This window comes from Budorcas taxicolor, chromosome 7 (genome assembly GCF_023091745.1).
Source record: "Budorcas taxicolor isolate Tak-1 chromosome 7, Takin1.1, whole genome shotgun sequence".
NCBI lineage: Eukaryota > Metazoa > Chordata > Mammalia > Artiodactyla > Bovidae > Budorcas > Budorcas taxicolor.
Window position 1 is genome coordinate 65,652,642 of NC_068916.1, and position 24,393 is coordinate 65,677,034.

General features: G+C 41.6%; 2 protein-coding genes across 2 annotated transcripts in view; one reads left to right on the plus strand and one right to left on the minus strand.

The window, feature by feature from the left end:
• Positions 1–928: 928 nt before the first annotated feature.
• CNOT8 (CCR4-NOT transcription complex subunit 8) lies at positions 929–19,020 on the plus strand. The gene is made up of 7 exons (XM_052643602.1): positions 929–1,053; positions 9,218–9,399; positions 10,535–10,728; positions 14,201–14,362; positions 15,070–15,214; positions 15,908–16,018; positions 17,664–19,020. Exons 2-7 carry the CDS (start codon positions 9,283–9,285, stop codon positions 17,811–17,813), a joined length of 879 nt encoding a protein of 292 aa, XP_052499562.1. The 5' UTR covers positions 929–1,053; positions 9,218–9,282; the 3' UTR covers positions 17,814–19,020.
• Positions 19,021–22,291: 3,271 nt separating this feature from the next.
• GEMIN5 (gem nuclear organelle associated protein 5) overlaps positions 22,292–24,393 on the minus strand; it is a 38,997-nt gene continuing 36,895 nt past the window's right edge. The window contains exons 27-28 of the mRNA XM_052642953.1: positions 24,151–24,248; positions 22,292–23,607 (exon numbers count right to left, since the gene is read on the minus strand). Coding sequence (XP_052498913.1) covers positions 23,440–23,607; positions 24,151–24,248 — 266 coding nt within the window. The 3' untranslated portion in view covers positions 22,292–23,439. The remainder of the gene's footprint in view (positions 23,608–24,150; positions 24,249–24,393) is intronic.

Here is a 24,393-nt window from a genome sequence, read left to right on the forward strand (position 1 = left end):
CAACGAAGATCTGGAAAGTTCGCTTAGCACCCGACACGTCTCGGAGCTTCTCAGAAAGCGGGAGCGCACCAGCGTTCACACTGTGCCTCCTCAACCAAGCCGCGTCTTCTTTGTAACTCGAACAGACCCTAGGGCTGGTTGCTATGGTAGCGGTGCTGGCTCTGCTCCCCGAGGCGAGGAGGTGGGGAGCGGGCCTTGGTGGATGTCACCTAGAGTTTATTTGGGGTTGCTGCCCCACTGCCAACCAATTGTCAGAAAGGAAGTCGTAAGGTAGATGTCTTGTAAGTGAAGTGTCCAGGGGGCGGCATTAACATTATAGGAAGGGGTCAGGACAACCCCCCTCCCCCTCCCTCCCCTCGACCCACCCCCTCCCCCCCGACCAGCAAACCTCCCTGAAAGTCTGCTGCCTCCGATTTTAATGGTCCTTCAGAGAAGGGAGAAAGAACCCAGTCGTTAATATGAAGATTGAGTCGGACAGACCCAGCGCTGCCCTCGGCCTTTAGTCTAGCTAGGCCACGCCCACCATTGGGAGGAGGCTAGCCCTAGGCCACGCCCCTTCATTTGAGCGTGCGCGGAAGGCGAACCGAGATGGAGGAGCAGTGGTGTTGATGAAATGAACCAGCACAACGAACCGCGCGGAGGCCGGAGGGGCCTGTATTCCGCGTGCGTCGTTCGAGGTCGCCCCGCCCTGCCGTTTGTGCGCTCGCGCGACGCTCCCGCGAGGCCACAGGTTGGGCGAACACGCACAGGATCGCCGGGGCGCGCAGAAAGGGAGGGGCGGGTGGAGTCAGGCGCGCGCGCGCCAGAAGGGACGCGAAAGGAGCAGGCGAGTCGGGCGGATCGGATGGATAGAGCGGTGACGCCAGATTGTTTGGAGGCGGTGCGTGAAGCCGCTCTGGGCCCGAGGGGCGCCCATCTCACTGGGCCGCTCGATTCTAGGACCCGATCCGGGGCAGGGGGAGGAGAACACCGGGTCAAGGGCCACCGTCGCCGCTCCCGGGAAGCCCTCCCGCCAGCCCGTCTGACCGCGCTTTGCGGGTTCTGCCTGTCAGGGTAAGCGGGTCCAGGCTTATCAGGGAGGAGGGTGAGATAAGAGAGTGTGGAGGCCATCAGGGGCCTGGCGGGAGGAAAGAGAGTGGGAGCGTGCGTGAGGGAAAGGGTATGAGAAGAGAAAGAGGCCCATCAAATAAAATAGTAGTCATAATAACCACCACTAGCACACGACAGTAATATTCTAGTACTGTGTACCGGAGCTTGAAGAGCACCTTATGTGCTTCATTCTTTTAACCCCTACTGCAGTCCTCCGAGATGTATGCCATCATTAAACCCATTTTAAAAGAAGGGAAAACTGAGGCAGGAGAGAGGTTAAGTAACGTAGGCAAAGCCCCATAGCTCCTTCGCGTCCTCGCTTCGAACTTAGGTCTCTTTGGCCCTAAGGGGTGTAATTTAAATATCTTTGTTTAACCAAAAAAAAAAAAAAAAAAGTGGGGTTAGGAGGAGGAGAGGGGTAAGGGTGGTTTGCAGTGGGAAAGTGATCCAGAACAGGAGAGAAGGATGAAGGAAGAAGATGTAAGGCAGGGGACCTGAGTTTGGAACCTCGCACGCCTCCCCCTTCTTGGTTCTTGCGGCCTCACAACTTTTCCTTGCTGTTCGGTGGCTTTCTGAACCAGAGCTGTTCGCTCTGGAGGAGCCAGCTCACAGGTCCGGGCCACAAGGGTAGTTTTTAAAACTGGTTGAACTGCGGTTCGGTCCAGGGTGGTGTTTTGGGACACTGTTTGGCGGGGGCGGAGGACGGCGGGCCCCGCGGCCGGGATAGGGAGAACCCCCCTCCAGGAGGCTGCCATTTCTTCTGAAGTGCTGCTTACTTCCTTTTCCTTCTTAGCCGAGCGTTGCAAAGCCTTTGTCCTGTCCGCTAGAATGGGGAAGTCTTTTTTATTGTTTCCTTGGACTGAACTGCACACACAGCCTCAAACAAAACAAACCCAGAAAAACCAAAACATGCTTTTCCCAAGCAAGGTCTGGTTCTCTGGATTGCTTGCAGAGAAAGCATTCTGTTGACTTTTTCTTGAGTTGCTCTTCAGAGCTTTACTGAGTTAGTAAGAAGCTTTGTTTTGGAGAAGTTACACTGTAGATCATTGAGGGGCGATCTGCTCAATTTGTTCTACAGATGAGCACAGGGCAGACACCTCAGGAACTCCTGAGTGGCCTTACACAGTCTAGTACTGGCAAGCAACAGGTATCAGGGCTTGTATTTTGCTTTCATATAGAGTGGAGTAGCTTCTGTGGGAGTCAGGTTTTCAAGTCAGCCTGAGGGGCAAACCTTGCATGCAACCAAAATTAAGACTTCCCTGGTGGCTCAGACGGTAAAGCGTCTGTCTACAATGCGGGAGACCTGGGTTTGATCCCTGGGTCGGGAAGATCCGCTGGAGAAGGAAATGGCAATCCACTCCAGTGCTATTGCCTGGAAAATTCCGTGGACAGAGGAGCCTGATAGGTTACAGTCCATGGGGTCGCAAAGAGTCGGACACGACTGAGCGACTTCACTTTCATTTCACTTAGGAAAGTGCAGAATTGGAAATGGCCATTGTGTTTCTCAGTAAATCTAGCGCAGTTGTGTCACCTTCATTTTTTAAAAAAAGATAATTTATTTATTTAGTTTTGGCTCTGCTGGATCTTCGTTGCTGTGGAGGCTTTTTCTCTAGTTGCGGTCTGTGGGCTTCTCATTGTGGTGGCTTCTCTTGTGGAGCACAGGCTCTAGGCGAGCGGGCTTCAGTAGTTGTGACACAGTGTTGCTCCGCAGCATGTGGAATCTTCCTGGATCAAGGATCAAACCTGTGTCCCCTGCATTGGCAGATGGATTCTTAACACTACTCTACTAAAGAAGTCTTCTCCCTCAGTTTGGAAACTTATTACAGTTTCTTTGGTTATAATCCAGGTACAGTAATTAGGTTACCTTTAGGGGCTGTGTTGAACAGATACACACGGTTGAATGGCATAGAGTCATTCTACACTATGAGGTGCCCTGTGCTGTGTTGGCACTGAGAGGCTTAGGAAGAGGACTGATGACCATGGGGAAAAGTATGTTTATTGATCCCCATTTTGGGCTCATACTGGAGCTTGTGCTCACTGAGTGGAAAGTGGCAGGCAGAATTGTTAGCTTTATTTATTATCATCATCATTATTTCCGTTGCTTTAGGCTGACAGTAGTAATTTACGCTAAATTAAATGTGTGTAACGGCCCTGGGATTTCTTTGGAAAGAATGATGCTAAAGCTGAAACTCCAGTACTTTGGCCACCTCATGCGAAGAGTTGACTCATTGGAAAAGACTCTGATGCTGGGAGGGATTGGGGGCAGGAGGATAAGGGGACAACAGAGGATGAGATGGCTGGATGGCATCACTGACTCGATGGACGTGAGTCTGAGTGAACTCCGGGAGTTGGTGATGGACAGGGAGGCCTGGCATGCTGCGATTCACGGGGTTGCAAAGAGTCGGACATGACTGATCAACTGAACTGAACTGAACTGAACTGAACATTCCTTTTCAGTTTTCGAGTGGCACTACATTTTGCTGCTTCCAAGCTATTGTTTGTTTCTGCATAGTTTTCCTAGATAAGGGTTTGGTGGAAGCATGTCTTAAATATTTTGCCAGTGGTCTGGTTTTGACTTCCTTGTTTGTCAGTACTATAACAGTGATTATACATACTTCCCAGCTGGCTCAGTGGTAAAAAACGTGCCTACCAGTGCAGGAGATGGAGGAGACTTGGGTTCAGTCCCTAGGTCAGGAAGATCCCCTGGAGAAGGGAATGGTAACCCACTTCATTCTTCTTACCTGGAAAATCTCATGGACAGAGGAGCCTCATGGGCTACAACCATGGAGTTGAAAACAGTCACACAGGACTGAGCGTACCCACACACATATAACAATGGTTAGCTTTTAAAAAGAAGTAAAAAGAAAATTTAATTTTAGTTGATGTACAAAGTTATATGTTACAGGTGTGCAACAGTGATTCACAATTTTTAAGTGTTGTACTCCATTTATAGTTATTATAAAATATTGGCTATATATATTCGTTGTGTACAGTATATTGTTATAGCTTATTTTATATATAATAGTTTGTACTCCTGTTAATCCCCAGTCCCTGTATTATAAAAAGAATTTTCTTGGAAATGGAAGTCATAATACTACCTTTTAAAGTTAATGTCTTTAAATTTCAGTTTTCTTATCTGTAAAATATAGAGAAAAATTATTGTTTAGTTGCTAAGTCATCTCCAACTCTTTGCGACCCCATGGACTATAGCCCTCGAGGCTACTCGTCCTTGGGATTTCCCAGGCAAGAATACTGAAGTAGGTTGCTGTGTCCTTCACTGGGGGATCTTCCTGACCCAGGGATTAAACCTGAGTCTCCTGAATTGGTGGGTGGGTTCTTTACCGCTGAGCCACCAGGGAAGCCTGTGGAGAATGATAGTACTGTAAAAGTTGTTGTGAGTTTTCTTCACTGTTACTTTGAAGCAAATCTCACATTTTATGTCCAGTCACTTACAACTATTTTGCATTATCTCTAAAAGGTGAGAACTTATAAAAAAAACACTATTAACTGCTATGTAACACCAAAAAAAAAAAAAGAGGAGTAAAGAAAACCTTGAAACCAAAAAAATCAGACATTGTTCAGACTTCTGCTGCTGCTGCTGCTGCTGCTAAGTTGCTTCAGTCGTGTCCGTCTTTGTGTGACCCCATAGACGGCAGCCCACCAGGCTCCTCTGTCCCTGGGATTCTCCAGGCAAGAACACTGGAGTGGGTTGCCATTTCCTTCTCCAGTTCAGACTTCTACTTGTCTCAAAAATGTTAGAATTTTTTTTCCTATGAGTTGCTTAGAGCAGAGTTTAACTAAGGTCTGTATGTTTTGATTGATTGATAGATATCCTGAGAGTCTTTTACCTTTATTTCTTGTAATTTATTTGTTGAAAAAGCTGGATTCTCTAGTTTCCTGTAGAAGTTTCTGGATTTTGTTGGTTGAGTTTCTCTGGTGTCATTTAATGTGTTCCTGTGTCCTTATTTTCTGTATATTAGTAGTTAAATATAGAAACTTGGTCAGATTCAAGTTAAATTTTTTTTGCAAGGCAGTTTCATTGTGGTGATGTGTTTTGTTTTTTGAGGCACATAATACCTGGTGGTCTTTTTGTGATGATTACAGCCATAGTGATTATTTAACATCTTTATTGAGATGTAATTTACATTACTATAAAACACCCATTTTCATGTAAAATTCAGTGATTTTTTTTCTTTTTATTAAATTTTTTGAGTTGTGCAATAATCATTGTTGTGGAGTTTGGGAACATTTCTGTCTCCTCAATAAGATAAACCTCATTCCCATTTATATAACTCTCAGTCCCATTCTACCGTGTAATCTTTTCTGTCTGATAGATTTTTTTTGCCTTTTCTAGATATTCCATAGAAATGCCAGATGTTTAAACTCGTTGCTGCTACTGCTGCTGCTAAGTCGCTTCAGTCGTGTCTGATTCTGTACGACCCCATAGACGGCAGCCCACCAGGCTCCCCCGTCCCTGGGATTCTCCAGGCAAGAACACTGGAGTGGCTTGCCATTTCCTTCTCCAGTGCATGAAAGTGAAAAGTGAAAGTGAAGTCACTCAGTAGTGTCCGACTCCTAGCCACCCCATGGACTGCAGCCTACCAGGCTCCTCCATCCGTGGGATTTTCCAGGCAAGAGTACTGGAGTGGGGTGCCATTTTAAATTCGTTAGGAGTTACAAAATGGTGATAGTCTATCACTCCGTATTTATTTTTAGCTATACCACCTCTAAAGAGAAACTTTCCTTCAGCTATTTGGTTATTTGGGGTTATAGTTTATATAGGAAAGACAAGATACATGTTTTAAAAAAAAAGTCCATTCACTCTCATTCTCTAATGGTGCCCAATGAAATGTATTTTCTTAGCTGATTATGAACTCTTAAAAATTATTTATTTATTTATTCATTTCTTGGCTGTGCTGATTTTTCATTGTTGGGGCTTTTCTCTAGTTCCAGCGAGCGGGGGCTACTCTCTAGTTGTGGTGCGAGGGTTTCTCTTGTGGTGCCTTCTTTTGTTGCGGAGATGGGCTCTAGGGCACAGGCTCAATAGTTGTGCCTGGGTTTAGTTGCTCTGCAGGATGTGGGATCTTCCCTGACCAGGGATCGAACCCGTGTCTCCTACATTGGCAGGCGGATTCTTTACCACTGAGCCACCAGGGAAGACCCATTATGAACTCTTGGATTTAAATCTCTGAGAGGTCATAATACATTTTAGTAATTATCCATAAAGATATTCAGATGGTATTTTGTTTGACCAGAGGGAACCTCTTCAGATTGTTCCCTGAGTTCTTTTGATAAAACATTAAGAATCGGCCTGCAATGCAGGAGACCTGAGTTCGATCCTTGGGTTAGGAAGATTCCTTGGAGGAGGGAATGGCTGCCCATTTCAGTGTTCTTGCCTGGAGACTTCCATGGACAAGAAGAGCCTGGCCGGCTACAGTCCATGGACTCACAAAGAGTTGGATACAACTGAGACTAAGCAACTAACGCTTTGACATTAGAGCTTCTTAGCTCGGGAACCTTGTTCTAAGAGTTAAAATAATCCAATTGTCCTCTTTTTAAGCCTGATCTTTGGTGCTTGGAGGACAAAGACATTTTTTGCTTGAATTGCTTTTGTTTTGTTTTTATGTAAATATCTCACTAGGGATACCCACTTCCCCTAAAGTAGTTTTTTGGTTGTGTTTGATGTGATGCCAAAAAGGAAGTGCATGAAGGGGTACTGATACAACATTAATGGGCATAGAAATGGTTTTATGCCCTATTGCAGGGGAACATCTTGAGCATGGTTTAGAATCTAAGGTTTTGGGCCCCAGCATTTTCTTTCTTTCTTTCTTTTGGCCACATTGCATGGCTTGTGGGATCTTAGTTCCTTGACCCGGGATCAAACCTGGGCCCCCCGCAGTGAGAGTGCTGAGTCCTAACCAGTAGTCCACCAGAAAATTCCCCCCAGCATTTTCTTAATAATGGTCAAATATTGGAATTTACTCCACACTCTGTGTGAACTTTTGCCATTTTCTGATGTTCTTGATTAGTTCATTTGCACGCCTTTACTTTATGCCTGTTGTATGTAGAATAAAAATGAGAAGAAATGAATTCTGCCTTTAAGAAGTGTTCACGCATATTTGTTAGGAACCTGCCACAGAGTCTATTTAAGTTTCAGAGTGACTACAGAAAATCTACTATAATTTCAGAGAAGCATCTGTCAAAGTATGGAGTAACTTGAATAAGTGGAATCTTCAGAGCTTGGTAGAGGTTCCCTGGTGGCTCAGATGGTAGAGCGTCTACCTACAATAAGGGAGACCCGGGTTTGATCCCTGGGTTGGGAAGATCTCCTGGAGAAGGAAATGGCAACCCATTCCAGTATTCTTGCCTGGAGAATCCCACGGACGGAGGAGCATGGTAGGCTACAGTCCATGGGGTTGCAAAAGAGTTGGACACGACTGAGCGAGCTTCACAGCTTCAGAGGTTGGTTACAGACGGTTTTTCAGAAGTGTCTCAGAAATGATAGCACGTGGGAATGCCAATTTTGTTTTGATCCACATTCTTAGTTTTGCATCTGTCTAGCTATGGTGTTGATATAGTCATAGCTATATGACTGTAGCTACGCATCTGCCTAGCTATAGTTATGTATGGATGTGAAAGTTGAACCATAAAGAAGGCTGAGCACCGAAGAATTGATACTTTTGAATTATGGTGCTGGAGAAGACTCTTGAGAGTCCCTTGGACTTCAAGGAGAGCAAACCAGTTAGTCCTAAAGGAAATCAACCCTGAATAGTCATTGGAAGGACTGATGCTGAAGCTGAAGCTCCAGTATGGTGAAGCTGAAGCTCCAATACTTTGGCTATCTGATGCGAAGAGCTGATTCATTGGAAAAGAAAGACTCTGATGCTGGGAAAGATTGAAGGCAAAAGGAGAAGGGGGCTGCAGAAGATAAGATGGTTAGATCACATCACTGACTCAGTGGTCATGAATCTGAGCAAACTCTGGAAGATAATGAAGGACAAGGAAGCCTGGTGTGCGGCAGTCCATGAGGTCGCAGAGTCGGGCATGACTTGGCGGCTAAATAACAACAACAGCATCTTGCAAGCAAAGATTCATTTTACTCTTTCTAGGAATTTTCCCTTGAATATATTCAGTGGAGCCCACTCTTAAATTGTGTTGAGGATCTGTGCGTGGGCTTGCTTTTTAAGTAAATACCCTTATGATAAGCTCCTTTTTTGTCATTTTATAACCAGGCACATCATTTCCATAGTAATAGCATTACTCTTAAAACTGAACCAGGTTGAGTTTATCTTGTTGCCTCCCCAGTTTCCTCCCAGAATATACATTGTAAATCATGTTGCTTCTGGTTGAATTATTTATACCTCTATCTTCTCTGTTTTTATTGTTGAATTGCTGCTTAGCTTCTTATAATATTACATGGTGAAAAGTAGACATTAATAACTCAAATTCTGATTTTCATTGTAGTTGCTCAGATTAGCCCTTGGGATTGGTTTTTACAACTTAAATCTCTCACTTCTTGATCTTTTGGCCTCTGGTTGTATTTGACTTTTTTTGATGGGGAAAAAGAATTTCCTTTTTTGGGGATTGGGGTGGCTATTCCCATGCCCATATTCATCACAGTGTGAAGACTTCAGCGTAAGCGTTCAGGTCCACATTCTGTCAGGCTTTCAGAGATCCTGGTACATTTAAACTTCCTGAAGTGATTCCTTTAGAAATGTTTCCATGATTTGGTCTGTGTGCAGAGTGATCAGAGTGATGTGAAAGTCTTGTATAAGGACATATTTGTATTCACAGGGGATTATCTTAGTCTTCAGTTAGTCTGGAGAGGGCTCAAAAACTGGATTAGGGTAATAGCTTCATTTCTGTGCTAAAGGGCAGCTTAGGCAAAAGTTTTTTCATGTTTAAGTAATTTTATTTATTTTCTTCAAGTTTAAGAACTGAGGAACGGAGCCAAAGTCTGTGTTGGTGTGTGTCTCTCCCTTGTATAAATGGGAGAATAAATACATTAGTCTTAATGTTTTAGTTTAAGCTGATGATGTGATGGCATTGTTTTGATGTCTTTGTTTTGTTAACATCTTAATGCCAGTGTGTAAATTAATGTGATTTCAAAATATGTTTTTGAATGTAGATCAGATCAGCCATTGATTTGCCCTCCAACGTAGTCTGCTGAAAGCCCCTTCAAGTTTCTTCAGGATGCCTGCGGCACTTGTGGAGAACAGCCAGGTCATCTGTGAAGTCTGGGCCAGCAATCTGGAAGAAGAGATGAGGAAGATCCGAGAAATTGTGCTCAGTTACAGTTATATTGCCATGGTAAGGAGCTCTACTCTCTTTGACTCACCTTCTGAAACGGACTTAGGGAATATTTATTATGAAATTTTGAAAGAAATGATTACACTAAAGCCATGGTAAATTAAGCATGCTGGCAGGTTATGTTGCTTTTATGAAACATCAAGGTAGCCTGTGTGTCTGAGAAGGGTGTAACCTGCAGGATCTTAGATTATTGATGATGTTACTCTGTCTTTAAATAGAAGTTGTCTCAGCCCATAGGACACATGTGTTCCACAGGTTTGGTGACTTTGACAGTGTTAAAGCACTTTTTAAAAAGTAGTTGGCAGCATTTAAAAGTCAAGAGATCTTACTCAAATTCCAGATTTCTGGTATATCTGGAAAAAATGGGCACCATAGGATCCACTTTCCTGTCCGGTGTTGAGTAGCTGGAGGGAGACATGCGTCCTAGTGAAATCAAGGCCCTCTTTTAGGGGAGGCGCGTACTCTTTAGTTTGCTCCAGTCTCCATTACTCATAACCCTTTTCATATTCTGTGTGCTTTACTCCTTTACTTTAACTGCCTGGAGTTTGTGACTCCTGCTGTGGAGAGTATAGAATTATGTCTTCAGGCTGGTATTCAGAACTCTCTCTCTGATCTTGTTCCGGGCTTTTTACTTTAAGCCAAGCTTGGCTCTTGATTATTATTTTCTAATGGCTGTCTCATGGTCCTGTATTTGTGTTTATTCATAGAGTTCTGTTCTCAACCTCAACCGTTCCTAGTTAATTGTATATGAACCTAGAATGGTGGTGTTTTTTTTTTTTTTGCTACCCTGCATGTCTTGTAGGATCTTAGTTTGCCAACCAGTGAAAGCGCTGAGTCCTAACCATTGTACCGCCAGGGAATTCCCAAACTGAGAATGTTCTTAATGGACCCAGAGTTAGTCAACTACTTCTGTTCGCATTCTGCTTAGATCTCCAAGTTGTTGTGTAAAGCTTCATGATTCCAGTGCTCCTTCTGCAGATTAATGAAATCAGTATTTTAAGGTGAATTTTTGTGCCTGAGCTTGGGGTTTGTCGCGTAGCTTTTATAAATGGAGATAAAAATTTTTTTATGAATGATCAAGTCGGCATCCAGTGGTTTGTGAAACCTTATGACAAGAGACTTTTTCCTTTCCTAGGACACAGAATTTCCAGGTGTTGTGGTACGACCCATTGGTGAATTTCGTAGTTCTATAGATTACCAGTATCAGCTTTTACGGTGCAATGTTGACCTTTTAAAAATCATTCAGCTGGGCCTTACATTCACAAATGAGAAGGGAGAATATCCTTCTGGAATCAACACCTGGCAGTTCAACTTCAAATTCAACCTTACGTAAGTGTCTGAGACACTTCTCAGTGTTATTCTTAGACTTTCTACATTTGTGCAGACTGTGACTTTAACTGATTTTATTAATTTTTAAGTTTTGTTTCCCTCAAACCCAAGTAGGGGGTGGACAGAGTAGTCAGTCAGAAGATGGAGTAACAAATATCAGAAAGAAAAGCCTCCCTTAAAGAACTCTTACAAGTTGACAATAAAAAGCTCAGTTAAAAATAGGCGTAAGATTTGAATATATATTTTTCCAAAGAAGATTTAAAGATGGCCAATAAGCTTGTGAAAAGATGGCCACCATCCTTAGTCATTAGAGAAATGCAAATCAAAACCATGAGACAGTAAATAAACTACTTCATACCCACTAGGCAGCTATAATCAAGAAGACATAATAGCAAATGTTGATGAGGGTGTGGAGAAATTAGAACTCTCATATATTGCTATTGGAAACATAAAATGGTGCAGCCTCTTTGGAAAACAGGCAGTTTCTCAAAAGGTGAAACATGGCGTTACCGTATGACCCAGCAATTGCACCTAAAAGATGAAATCATACATCAGTGTAAAAACCTGTGAGTGTTCATAGCAGCATTATTCATAAAGGCCACAATGTAGAAACAGTCAGTCCAAATGTCTGTGATCTGAGGAATGGCTGTATTTGGTATCTCCATGCCATGGAATGTTACTGGACTGTCCAGAGAGAGAAAGTACTGACATGTGCTATACATGCACGAGCTTTGACAACATCATGCTAACGGAAAGAAGCCAGACACAAAAGATCACATATCCTATGATTCTGTTTATTTGAAATGTCCAAAATAGGTCCTTGAGAAAAGAGTGGTAATTGTCCAGGGTGGATAGCGGGGAGGTAATGGGGAGTGAGTGCTTAATGGGTATGGGTTTCTTTTAGAGGTGATGAGGTGGCACATGATTGATAGTGGTTATACAACTCTGTGAATATACTATTGAATTGCACACTTTACATGAGGGCATTGTTCACTATGTGAATTATATCTTAGTAGGGTTGTGTAAAATGTAAAAGGGAAATCAATTCCCCAATTAGATCAGGGTTCTAATTGCAGTTCTGCCATTTCTTAGCTGGGCAAATTTGGGTCAGTTATTTTACCTTCTATAATTCAGCTTCCTTATCTGTAAATAGTGTTATTACTGTCTTTCATAATAGAAATGAAGTATAGAGAGTATGCTAATCAAGGGTGATTGAAACTGAAGCCTATCTGATAGTGGGCAGATTTTTATGCACTTTAGAAATAAGCTGTGGTAAAAACCACACAACATGAAATTTACCATGTTAACCATATTTAAGTATACAGTTGAGTAATGTTAAGTGTATTTGCGTTGTGGTGAAGCACACCTCCAGAACTTTTTCATCTCGCAAATCTGAAACTGTATCCATTGAACAACACCTCACCTTTTTCCTTTCCCCCAGCTCTTGGTAACCATCATTCTCCTTTGTTTCTATGAATTTGACTACTTTAGATATTTCATATAAGTGGAATCATACAGTATTTGTCTTTTTGTGACTGGCTTATTTTACTTAGCATAATGGTGCTGGAGAAGACTCTTGAGAGTCCCTTGGACAGCAAGGAGATCAAACCAGTCAATCCTAAAGGAAATCAACCCTGAATATTCATTGGAAGGACTGATGCTGAAGCTGAAGCTCCAATACTTTGGCCACCTGATGTGAAGACCCGACTCATTGGAAAAGACCCTGATGCTGGGAAAGATTGAAGGCAAAAGGAGAAGAGGGCGGCAGAGGATGAGATGGTTAGATAGCATCACTGACTCAATGGATATGAATCTGAGCAAACTCCGGGAGATAGTGAAGGACAGGGAAGCCTTGTGTGCTCCAGTCCATGGGGTCGCAAAGTTGGACACCACTTAGCGACCGAACAGCAACAACAAATGTCCTTAAGGGCCGTCCATGTTGTCATATGTGGCAGAATTGCCTCCCTTAGCTGAGTGATAGTCCGCTGTGTGTATGTGCTGTGTATTGCTCATCTGCTCATCCATTGATGGACCTTTGGGTTGTTTGCACGTCTTGGCTGTTGTGAATAGTGGTGCTGTGAACATGGATGTGCAGAGATCTATCACCTTGAGATACTGATTTTCTGTCCTTTGTATATATACCTAGAAGTGGCTTTGCTGGATCACATCATAGTTCTTCTTCGAAGTTTTTGAGGAGGATGTAATTTTTAAGGGGAAAAGTTGGGGAGATCATTGTTTTGCTCATTAAATGAGGTGGTGTTAGTGTATTTCCTGTTGGGCCCCAGTTCTTGAAAACTGCTTTGTTTAATTGGGACCAGGAGCATCTGATAGGTCAGAAATAATTTTTTGATTATTGTTCTGGAGTTTTCTTTGAGGTTCAGAGAATAATTTCAGGAGATGATCTGGATCTTTCCTTTAACTGTAGTTTTTGAGTCCTTAGCCAAAGCCTGTTATTTGTACAGTGATGACAGCTTAGTACACAGGAAAAATAAGGGTTCTATTTATTGCATGATTGGTGTTTGTATTTAGAATAGTGTTTATTTTAGTAAGAACAAGATTGTGATTCAGCATTGGTTTCAGTTTAGTGGAAAAAAATTGAGATTGTGGTGTTTTGGTTTCTAGCGTTCTGTCCTAAGTTTATGTGAAAAACAAAAGGCAAGCAGTGGAATCTAGTGGAAAAGGAGGAGAACACAAACCTTCATTTCTGTTATGTGGTATTATAAATATTCCTGTGTTTAGATTAATGGATCTTTACAGTGGAATACTATTTCAGAGCCACAAAGAATGTGTTATATCTGTGAGTGTTGGTCTGGAAAGATAGTCTGTGATATGTAGATACAGGGATGGAGGTGTGTCTGTGGGTAGAGAAAACAGGGTATGTAAACTGAGATGAGGGCTTCCCTCATAGCTCAGTCGGTAAAGACTCTGCCTGTAATGCAGGAGACCCAGGTTCGATTCCTGGGTCAGGAAGATATTCCGGAGAAGGAAATGGCAACCCACTCCCGTATTCTTGCCTGGAGAATCCTATGGACAGAGGAGCCTGGCAGGCTACAGTCTGTGGGGTCGCAGAAGTCAGACACGACTTAGCGACTAAACCAACCAACCAACCAAACTGAGATGAAAGAATTAAAACAGTCATTTCTATGTGATAGCATTATAATAAAGTTATTTTTTCCACTTTGTGTTATTTTTAAATTTTTGCATTGATTGACTCTGCTTTTCTTTAAATGAGAAAATGTGGATCTTTCATAATGAATACACTTATTTTGCAGGGGAAAAAAATCCCATTTTCTTTCTGTTACAGATAAGATTACTTTGTTTGCTAGAATACTGGAAGGAATGAGTTGATTTATTCTTAAAGTATGAGAGCAATTCAAGAATACTTGTTCTGTGATTTATATAGTGATGGTAATATTGTTGCCCACTCCTTGTACTATGCTAGGAGCTAAGAAATGAATGCCTTCTTTTTTAGAGAGGACATGTACTCCCAGGATTCCATAGATCTCCTCGCTAACTCAGGACTGCAGTTTCAGAAGCATGAAGAGGAAGGGATTGACACACTGCACTTTGCAGAGCTGCTTATGACATCTGGGGTGGTTCTCTGTGACAACGTCAAATGGCTCTCATTTCACAGGTCAGTCTCAGTGTTTCTCTTTTGCTTTGGGAGCAGGCAGTCGAATTCTTACATTACTTTTGCAGTCCTCTTGGCACTCTTATTGTTCACTAGCAGTTATAAAGTTGAAATGATAACTATTGCTTACATTTCAGTTTTTCAAAAAACACTTTGGAGCTCATGCTGATTTATTTCACACAGTATTAGGCTGTGTCCTGTGGCTGTCAGGGGGTATATGCCAAGTGGAAAGATGGAGGGTGGGAAGGATAGAAGACTTGGTCACCTTTTCTTGTCATTTAAATGGCTGACCTGGAGTTTCCTGGGTACTTAAAAACCACATTCTCCTTGAGAGGTATTTTTTTTTTTTCCTGCCACACTGCGTTGCTTGTGGGATCTCAGTCCCCGACCAAGGATTGAACCCAGGCCGCAGTGAAAGCTGCTAACCGCTAGACCACTGAGGAACTCTCTACTTTTCACTGCTTTTAAATTTTTGATGTGTAAAACCCACATTGATAAACCCTTGGATTCACTTACATATATCCCATATTAATCTGTTAGGTTGTCATTTAATGGAAAGTTCAGAGTATAGGATAAACTTGAGTCCTTTGGAAAACTGAAGTTCCTAACATGAAGTAGCACCATAAACTCTGAGAAATGGGCAGTTGAATGCTGGGGTCTGATAACTGCTGATAACTCTTTTACCTTACTGCCTCATTTTCTCCTTATAGTGGCTATGATTTCGGCTACATGGTAAAGTTGCTAACAGATTCTCGTTTGCCAGAAGAAGAACATGAATTCTTTCATATTCTGAATCTTTTCTTCCCATCCATTTATGATGTCAAATACCTGATGAAGAGTTGTAAAAATCTTAAGGTACACAGTATTTTTCTTAATATATAGTAACAACAACAAGAAAAAGATAAAAATGTAGGTTTGTCATTGTGCTTTATTGTAGTTTGTTGAGCGTGTGTCCTTGAAATCCTGCCGGGTGCCAGTCTGGTGCTAGACAGGGTGCACGTAGAGTAGACTGGCACAGGGATTTGCGTGGTAACTGTCTTTGACCTGGGCATGCACGGAGCCTTCTACTTCTCTCACCCTAAGGCAGGCATTCCTCACTTAGGGCCCACGAACCTAGTGAAACAGTTGGAGACATGAGGTATGTGTACAGTTTGTTAGCGATAGGGTTTGCAGTGTACCAGACTCTCAGAGGAGTTTTAGCTCTAAACAATTTAAGAACTCTCTCCCCTAAAAATTGCTAATCTAAGAGGCTTCCATCTAGAACGGCACTGGCATTTACTCTTTCCCCAACCTTGTTTTCCAGCAGTGAGGACTTTCAGTGGCAGAGGCCTGACAAGATTAATACAGAAAAGGAGTGTAAAGTGGTGGAATATAAGACAGTGTATCATTTGGAGGGTTAAAAATGGGATAGTCTGGGGTGAGGCCTGTTAAGTAAATAGTTGACATAGTTGACTCCAGTAGAGCAGACAGACAGAGTTGACAGACATCGGTGACTCCAGTAGAGAAGTTGGGTCTGTAGTATTACATGTGTTTTCCTTCCTTCTCCAGGGAGGTCTTCAGGAAGTTGCTGATCAGTTGGATTTGCAGAGAATTGGAAGGCAGCACCAGGCAGGCTCAGACTCACTGTTGACGGGAATGGCATTCTTCAGGATGAAAGAGGTAAGGCAAAAGGCTTTTTGGAAATTTATAGTGTCTCTTGGAAGTTGATGGCCACCTTGAAAGCAGGGTTTTTTTTTGGTGTGTGTTTGTTATGCATATGTTAAACACACTGATTTGAGAGGCAAAGAAACATTTTGAAATGGAGGTTACTCAGCATGCTCAAGTCTAGAAGTGTACTTAGTGTTCCTTGCAGTGCTCATCCTTGCAATTATTTGCTTTTCTTCTGATTTCTGTAATGTGAACACATTTGTTAAACCACTCACTCATTTTATGCTGAGTTCTATTAATTATCAAATGTCCCAATCTGATGTCATACTCAGTGGTGAAAAGCTGAAAGCTTTTCCTCTATGATGAGGAACAAGACAAGGATACCCACTCTTGCCAACTTTTATTGAACATGGTTTTGGAAGTCCTAGCTGGAACAGTTAGGCAAGAAAAAGAAATTCAAGGCATTCAAATCAGAAAGGAGGCAAACTGTCAGTATTTCCAGATGACATACTATATATAGGAAACCACAAAGACTCTTATCAAAAAACTTTCAGAACTAACAGATGAATCCAGTAAAATTGCAGGATAAAAAAATTAATATAAAAAATCTTTTGTGTCTATACATTGATAGTGAACTATCAGAAAGAGAAATTATGAGAACAGCCTCATTTACATCAAAAAGAATAAAATGACCTTGGAATAAATTTTACCAAGGAGATGAAAGACCTGTACACTGAAAACTGTGAGACATTAATGAAAGAAACTGAAGAAGACAGAAGTCAATGGAAAGATATTCTGGGCTCATGGATTGGAAGAATTAATTTTGTTAATTCATACTACCCAAAGCAGTCTACAGAGTGAATGTAATCCTGATCAAAATTCCAGTGGGGTATTTCTTCACAGAAATAGCACAAATAATCCTAATATTTGTATGGAAGCATAAAAGACCCCCAATAGCTAAAGCCATCTTGAGAAAGAAGAACAAAGCTGGCAACATCATGCTCCTAGTTTTGCCCTTTGGGGCACCCTTGGCAGTGTCTGGAGACATTTTCGGCTCTCATAACCTGGGGAGTGGGGTTATGCTGCTGAATATCCCACAGTGCTGCCGTACACTGGACCACCTCCTCAACCTCCAGCAGAGCGTTCTCCTGCCCAGGAGTGCCCAGAAGGGTGACACACCTTGCGGTGTGTGCTTCATGTCCATTTTTGTAACAATCTATTACTGTGTTATCCATTTTATGGACCGGAATCTGTGCCTTAAGCAGCATTGAAGTGACTTTACCACAGTGAGTCAGTCTGAGGCTAGAGCTCAAGCTTTTAACCGTTGTGCTCATTAAAATAAAGAGAAGGGATGAGATAGAGGCCGTTGTACTAAAAGCAGCAACAGCAGCAGAGGGATCTTGGCCGTGAAAACTCATGGAAAGTATCAGTAGAAGTCTGTTTTGAAAGGGGAACCTGTATAGAGAGAAAGGAACATGAAACGACTGCATAGGAGAGGTTTGGAGCCTTTATTTATGAAGTTAGCTTCTAGTTGGCTAGATGTTCAAGGCCTTAAGAAAGCTGGGAGGTGCTGATGTCATAGTGTTGCGGCTTGGCCTGATTCTTGGCCTGACTCTTGGCATGGTTCTCACCAGGGGTTCTCTGTCCTGTTCTGCAGTTGTTTTTTGAGGACAGTATTGATGATGCCAAGTACTGTGGGCGGCTCTATGGCCTAGGCACGGGAGTGGCCCAGAAGCAGAATGAGGATGTGGACTCTGCCCAGGAGAAGATGAGCATCCTGGCGATCATCAACAACATGCAGCAGTGATGGCGGCGAGGCTCTGCAGGCTGGCCCGGCTCCAGAGTGGTGCTTCCTGTGCTGACCGTGTATACTCACCTTCCTCCCCAAGAGAAGACGCTTTTTTGAGCAAACTGTACCTACCATCTACGTTTACAGACAGACTTTTGTTTTACTGAAGACAAAAGATGACTTTATTTTAGATCCAGAAGAAGTTTGCTCTGAATTTGTAACGTCTTCCCTATTCCTCATCCCTAAGCCTCTCTTCTCCAGGTACCTCCTGCCACCAGCATCCATGGCTCCTTTGACACCTTTTAAAATCCAGGACAAGTTGGAAACAAACTAGTAAAATGTATATAACTCTTACCTGTTGTCATTCTTTTTCTTTTAAATTTGTTGCTAATCTCTGAGGATGAAGACTTCTTGCTGTGAACCTCAGCTGAGCTGAGGACTTCGAGCAAAAGTGGAACCAAGCGATGGGCTTGTGAAGTGGGTTATAGATGTTGAGCCTTTTCCTTTCTTTCTTTTGTTTATTTTGACTTTTCTCAAGGACATTTGCTTTCCTCACACTTTGCTGGTCTTATGTATTATTATGTGGAAATGAATTAGTGCTGAGAAGACCAGATAATGAAAACGTTCCTTAAAAACAAATTTCTACTGCATCTGTCTATGCATTATGTACAAGGAACTCCAGAATGGGTATTAAGTTAACCACTTAAATGTCTTCAAGTCTGTTCCATTGTGCCACTGAGATTAGCTATGACATATGCATCATTTGAAATCATTTTAAGTTTTCATTTCATAAAATATCTTGGAAATTACTGAGAGCAGGTTTTGGGTCGTAAGTCTGTTATATTTTCAGTAATGTGATTTCAGATGGTTGTCTCTGTTCTCCCACCTCTCTTCTCTGTTTTCTGTGCTTTTCCTTTTCAGCAAACTGAGAAGTTAGGGACATGGATTAATGTGAGTACAAGGAAGGCGAATCTTTTAAAAAAGTCACAGTGGTTACATGTAAACAGGGCAGTAAGGAATTTGGTTTATAGGGTTCTCTTGGAGTAGTATCCCATCATGCACAACTGGGGTAAGGAAGCTCAGGATTGTGAATTTTTTTTTTAACTAGTCATTTAAAAAGTATGCTGTATTTTTTTTTTTTTTTTTGAATGACTACAGTATGGACAATTTCAAAAACCAAAAACTCCTTTGGAATAGTGGAAATGAAAACTGGTAACTCACTGAAGTGGATGAATAGTCTTGCATTTTAAAAGCTTATGGAAAACTCAATTTGAAATGATTAAAAAATGTCAAGTATTATAAGCTGGTATTTAAGATGCTTGTAAATATTATTTATGTTTTTAATTTTGTAAAATAAAGATTTCTTTTTAACCACTGGCATGAAGGTTTGGTCTTTCGAAACTGAATTGCTGGCTCTAGAAGATGGTTGTTGACATGGATGCAACTTGCCTCCATTTTCCACAAGTTGTCTTGCATACAAAATGTCTCATTCTGTAGAAAGCTCTTAATGAGCAACTGTGTAAATGGAATTGTCTCTTTACTTCATATGCTCTGCTGATTATTGGGCCTTACTTGGAAATTGGTTTTAATTCTGTTTCCTGGTGCTGTTCCATTATATGTGGTGGATTCGCTTATTAATTACTGGACTTTTAGACAAATTGAAGTTCTAGATTTGGTTTAGGACTTTGTTTCCAGTCTTTCCTTTTGGCCCAACAATATGGGGCTGTCATAAGTCTCCCAAGTGGCTCTAGTGGTAAAGAATCTGCCTGCCAATGTGGGAGACACAAGAGATGCTAGTTCAATCCGTGGGTGGGGACGATTCTCTGGAGTAGGAAATGGCAACCCATTCCAGTATTCTTGCCTGGGAAATCCCATGGACAGAGGAGCCTGGCGGGCTACAGTCCATGGGGTTGCAAACAGTTGGACACAGTAAGTCAGGTACAAGAGCAGAGCTAGAATTTTGACTGCAATATATATTTATTGTTGTAAGATTTGTGGTAAAGCAGCTTCAGTCAGTGGTTCTGAATCAAGGTGCTTTGGCGTGCTGGTGACTATGAGCCCTACACAGATGTCCTAAAAAATTTGGATTAAAATAGGCATTTAGTTACTTCTTGGCCTTTTGACTAAGATCAAGTATAAAATAGGCATTTATGTTTGCCACAGTTAAGAACAGGCTTACTGACGTGGGGGTGTACTCATTGCATAGAGATAACTTTATATTTAAAGTGCTAAAGAAGGGGCACAGGTCTAGTAGAACTGGAAAGAACTTCACTTTGTATATAGGAGTGTGTAGGGCTGTCAGTGGTTATCCTTAGAAAGGGATGGTCCTGCAGAATATCCAAGAGAATACTAACTTGGGTGTGATTCAGTTCCCCCACATACAGTCCCCCTTATCTGTGGGGGAAATGTTTCAAAACCCACAGTGGGTGCCTGAAACCATGGGTAGTACTGAACCCTATAATGTATGATTTGTAATCTTCATATACTCATGGGTAGGTAGTGTATTCAGTGTGGATATGCTGGACAAAAGGATGATTCATGTTTTGGTGGGATGGACTGGGAGGGCTGTGAGATTTCTTCATGCTACTCAGAATGGCCACAGTTTAACTTATGAATTGTTTATTCCTGGAATTTCCCATCTAATATTTTTGGACTCTGTTGACTGGGGGTAACTGAAACTGTAGAAAGTGACATTGTGGCTGGGGGTGAAGGGGCTATTGTAATCCCAGTTATTGAATTTCTGTGGTTTGCTAAGGCAGTAAGGTTGACTACCACTCACAAGCCTTGGTTGTCAGCCAGTGCTAGTAATGAAAGCGCTGTTTAGAATCCTTTAAGTCCAAGCTATTAATGAGCATTTTTTCAGTTTCCCAGCTTATTCAGTGGATAAGTCTGAATTATGCACCTACTAGATACTAGACATTGTAAGTACATGCTAGGGATAAAGTAGGAAATGGAAAACAATCTCTATCCTCATTGGAGTTTACAATCTACCTGTGTTGCCAGATAGTAAATCACAAAAATATAATTTATGAGCTGTAAAGTATAGGATATTGATGTACCTGAGGTTGAAGTTGAAGGACAGTCTTTGAGAAAGGACGTTTTTTCAGCTGTGGTGTGCAGCATGTGGGATCTGGGTTCCTTGATCATGCTCCCTGCATTGGAAGCACAGAGTCTTAACTACTGAACCACCAGGAAAGTCCCCGAGAGAGGACTTTTAAGCTGAGATCTAAGAGATGAGCACAACTGGACCAGGCAGAGAAACAACATAGGCAGAAATCCCTGAGATGACAAGAGAACTTGGTGGCAGCTCAGAGACCAGTGTGACTGGAGTCTGGAAGCAAGGATGAGAACATCTAGGCAGAAAGCTGAGAGGTAAGGCCTAGGATTAGGCAGGGCTTTCCAGTACCAATGGGAAAATACTTTAAAGTTTTTTAGTTAGGAGTAGACAAGATTTGATTTGTAAGTTATACCAGTCATTGGTATATGAAGAATGGTGAATTAGTAATAAGAAAGCAGGTTTAGGGAATTCCTTGGAGGTCCAGGAGTTAGGACATGGTGCTCTCACTGCCGAGGGCCCAGGTTTGATCCCTGGTTGGAGAACTAAGATCCCACAAGCCATGCGACATAAAAAGAAAAAGTAAGCAGGTTCAGATACTGAGAGGTGAGTGCAGCTTTCTGGGTAATAGGATGGTGGTTTATATTAGAGAAAAAGTTACTTTGGGTGGGGTAAAAGTACCAAAACTAAATCTTTAGCTGCTTAGTGATGTATCTTATCCACTCAGAAAGCGTGAGTTACCTCCCTGTGGTTCTGATAATTAGGAAGATGGAAATGAAAACCATGTATTCAAATTAGAATTCAGTTCAGTCGCTCAGTCCTGTCCGACTCTTTGTGACCCCATGGACTGCAGCACCCCAGGCCTCCCTGCCCATCACCAACTCCCGAAATAGTTTGATACATTATCTGGCATTGGAAAAAGGAGTTTGAGAGGAAATGGCGCTGTGTAATTTCTTTCATCTTTGCTTTTGGAAGTCTCCTTGCTTAGTTGTAGAGCAATACTTGTTCTCACCAAAGCAGGGATCAAGGAGGATGTAGGATGCCCCTACCCAGAGGTGTTGATTTTGGTAAATCATGAAGGAATTTAGAAATTTCTAGTTTACTAATACTGCTCTTTACTCTCTCTAAGTGAAGCATTTGTTCCTTTTAACAAAGACTGTAGAACTGGTACCTAGTTCTCCACTTTGCTACAAAGATTCTTCATACATCTTCCTAAAATTCACGTACCTATGTAAAGAACTATGAGGATCTAAATTCTACAATATTTCCTTTTTTGGATTTAGGGTTTTAAAATCCTAAAGCTAGGTCTAATAAAAAAACAAAAACAAATCCCAGTAAGTCAGATCTCTGAAAACTGCCTCTAAGGAAAAGTTTATTTTTCCTTCCTAGAGAGTTTCTGTAATCAATTTCATTCTTGCCCACAACAACCCCAACCCTTGGAAATAATTGACAGATAAATAGGACACTGGAGCAGGAAAGCTTTCACAATGAATCCCCAAAAGAAAATAGTACTGGGAAAGTGCTCCCGCTCAACTCACCCTAAACTGCCCGGTTTTTATGTTATAGCAATTGTGATATTACAGAAACATCTGTTCCTGACATTTTTCAGCTATGTAAATAACCAATGGGAAGAACAGATCTTAAGAAAATGCTCATTAGTGAGGGAAAACAATAACAACAGAAAACCAAAACCAAACAACAATAAACCCCCCACAACCCCCCACAGGGATTTGTAATTAAATAGTATATAAGGTCCTATTATGCTAAAGTTGGAGTCCAGTGATTCCAAAGTTACATATGCAAAATGAGGAGTATGCATTTTTCTTCAAAGATCATCTGTGGCTTTAATTCTCAAAAAGTCCCTATGATCCAAAAAAAAAAGTTTAAGAACCAATGAAACAGTCATTTCATCCTGAGCTGTTTTGATCACCATTCATTTCTTATAAAACTGAAGGGGTAAGTCACATCTGAATTAGTTATTTGTTCTTCTAAAGTGTTAGTCAGTGATTTGTTCAAATAAGCAATTCCATTACCCACTGAAACCAAAGTTCTGGCCTGAAGTTCAGACAAAGGGTAGAGTCAGCATGATGGGTAAGACCTCTTTCACATTCAAGCTTCAGTCTTTGAAAGAGTAGAAGTGAACCCAAATTAACAAAAACAGTTAAAAAAAATGATACCAGTAGTCATAATATGCAGCAGTTGTATCTTAAACCAGAATGACATGTTTATGATCAGGCAAAGCATTTATAAAGGTAGCTTGTGTTTAAGTATATAACACTTTGGGTGACTGAAAGAGTTTCTCCTCTTTGGGTGAAACCTGCGTAAGGCAATCACTTAGCAGGTGTTAGTTCTTGAGTAACTACTGCTGGCTTTTCATGATCTTTCCTCCAGTAGGAAACTACAATTGAGTCCAGAGTCAGATTTCACTGGGTCCAAGCGTAGAGTTGACTCAAACTTGACCCTCATTTGTATTACTTGGATCACTGCAGAAATATCTAGGGATCAAAGTGAATGTCTGGTGAAGTGTAAATGCAGAGGTGAAAGGTGTTGGATGTTTCAGATTTGGCTTTCTTACAGATCCTTGGAAGTTCATGTGTAGAGGGTCTGGTAATGTCGTTTGTAAACTTTTGTGTTGCCGTACTTCTGAAGGAGCTCTTGAGCCTGTTGCTGCATTTCCTGGGTCACAAAGCTAGGACATTGGGACCCAACGTGAAGCAGGATGAGGCAGCATTCCAGCACGTCTGGGAAAGGCCAGGTCTGAAAGATGACACGGGGATAAACAAGGAAGCATTTGCCAAACAAAAGCTCTGTACACCTGCACAGAAGTCACTAGTGACTCGGCCTCTGCTACTGACATATCCCTGGCGTGGCTGAGCCATTTCTCTCTTAAGACTCTTCATCAGTTACTCTAAGGAGAGATGATACTCAAAACTGGGATATCCTCAAACGATACAATCTTTTTCTAAGAAGAGCCCTACTCAAATGAATTTAAAACATGATGCTTCTGTTGCTACTAGGGGTGACATTCAAACGTACCTATCCATTTGTAAACGATCAAATACATGTTACCATTTTACTTTTCCTCCTAATAGATTTCTCTGAAGGCTGAGGTATAAAATTGCTTGGGATATCAATCACTCTATTCTCACAAAACATTATAGCTCACCAAAGGCAATTAGATCCTCAGTTTTTAAATATACAGAAATGTGTACAGAATTCAGATACATTAAAGAATTTGGTGTAGTCAATTGCTAATACAAAAAGTAATATTTTACCAAATGAACTGCTAATATATCTTACCTTAATACTCTCAGGAAGCTTAGCTATTCTCTCATTTGCCTCTGTAAGTCTTTTGGTTAATTCAGGCAAAGAAACTGGTTCATTTTTTTCTTCTTTACTAGTGATAATAAAAAAAGTTACAAGTCATATGTCTTGTCGCACATAACTTTTAAATCCATTATGTTGTAAATTACTTTTGTCACCTGGGTCTTTAACTCTCATCTTTAAATACTAAGGCTAAGAGAAGGGAATTTAATGTGATGT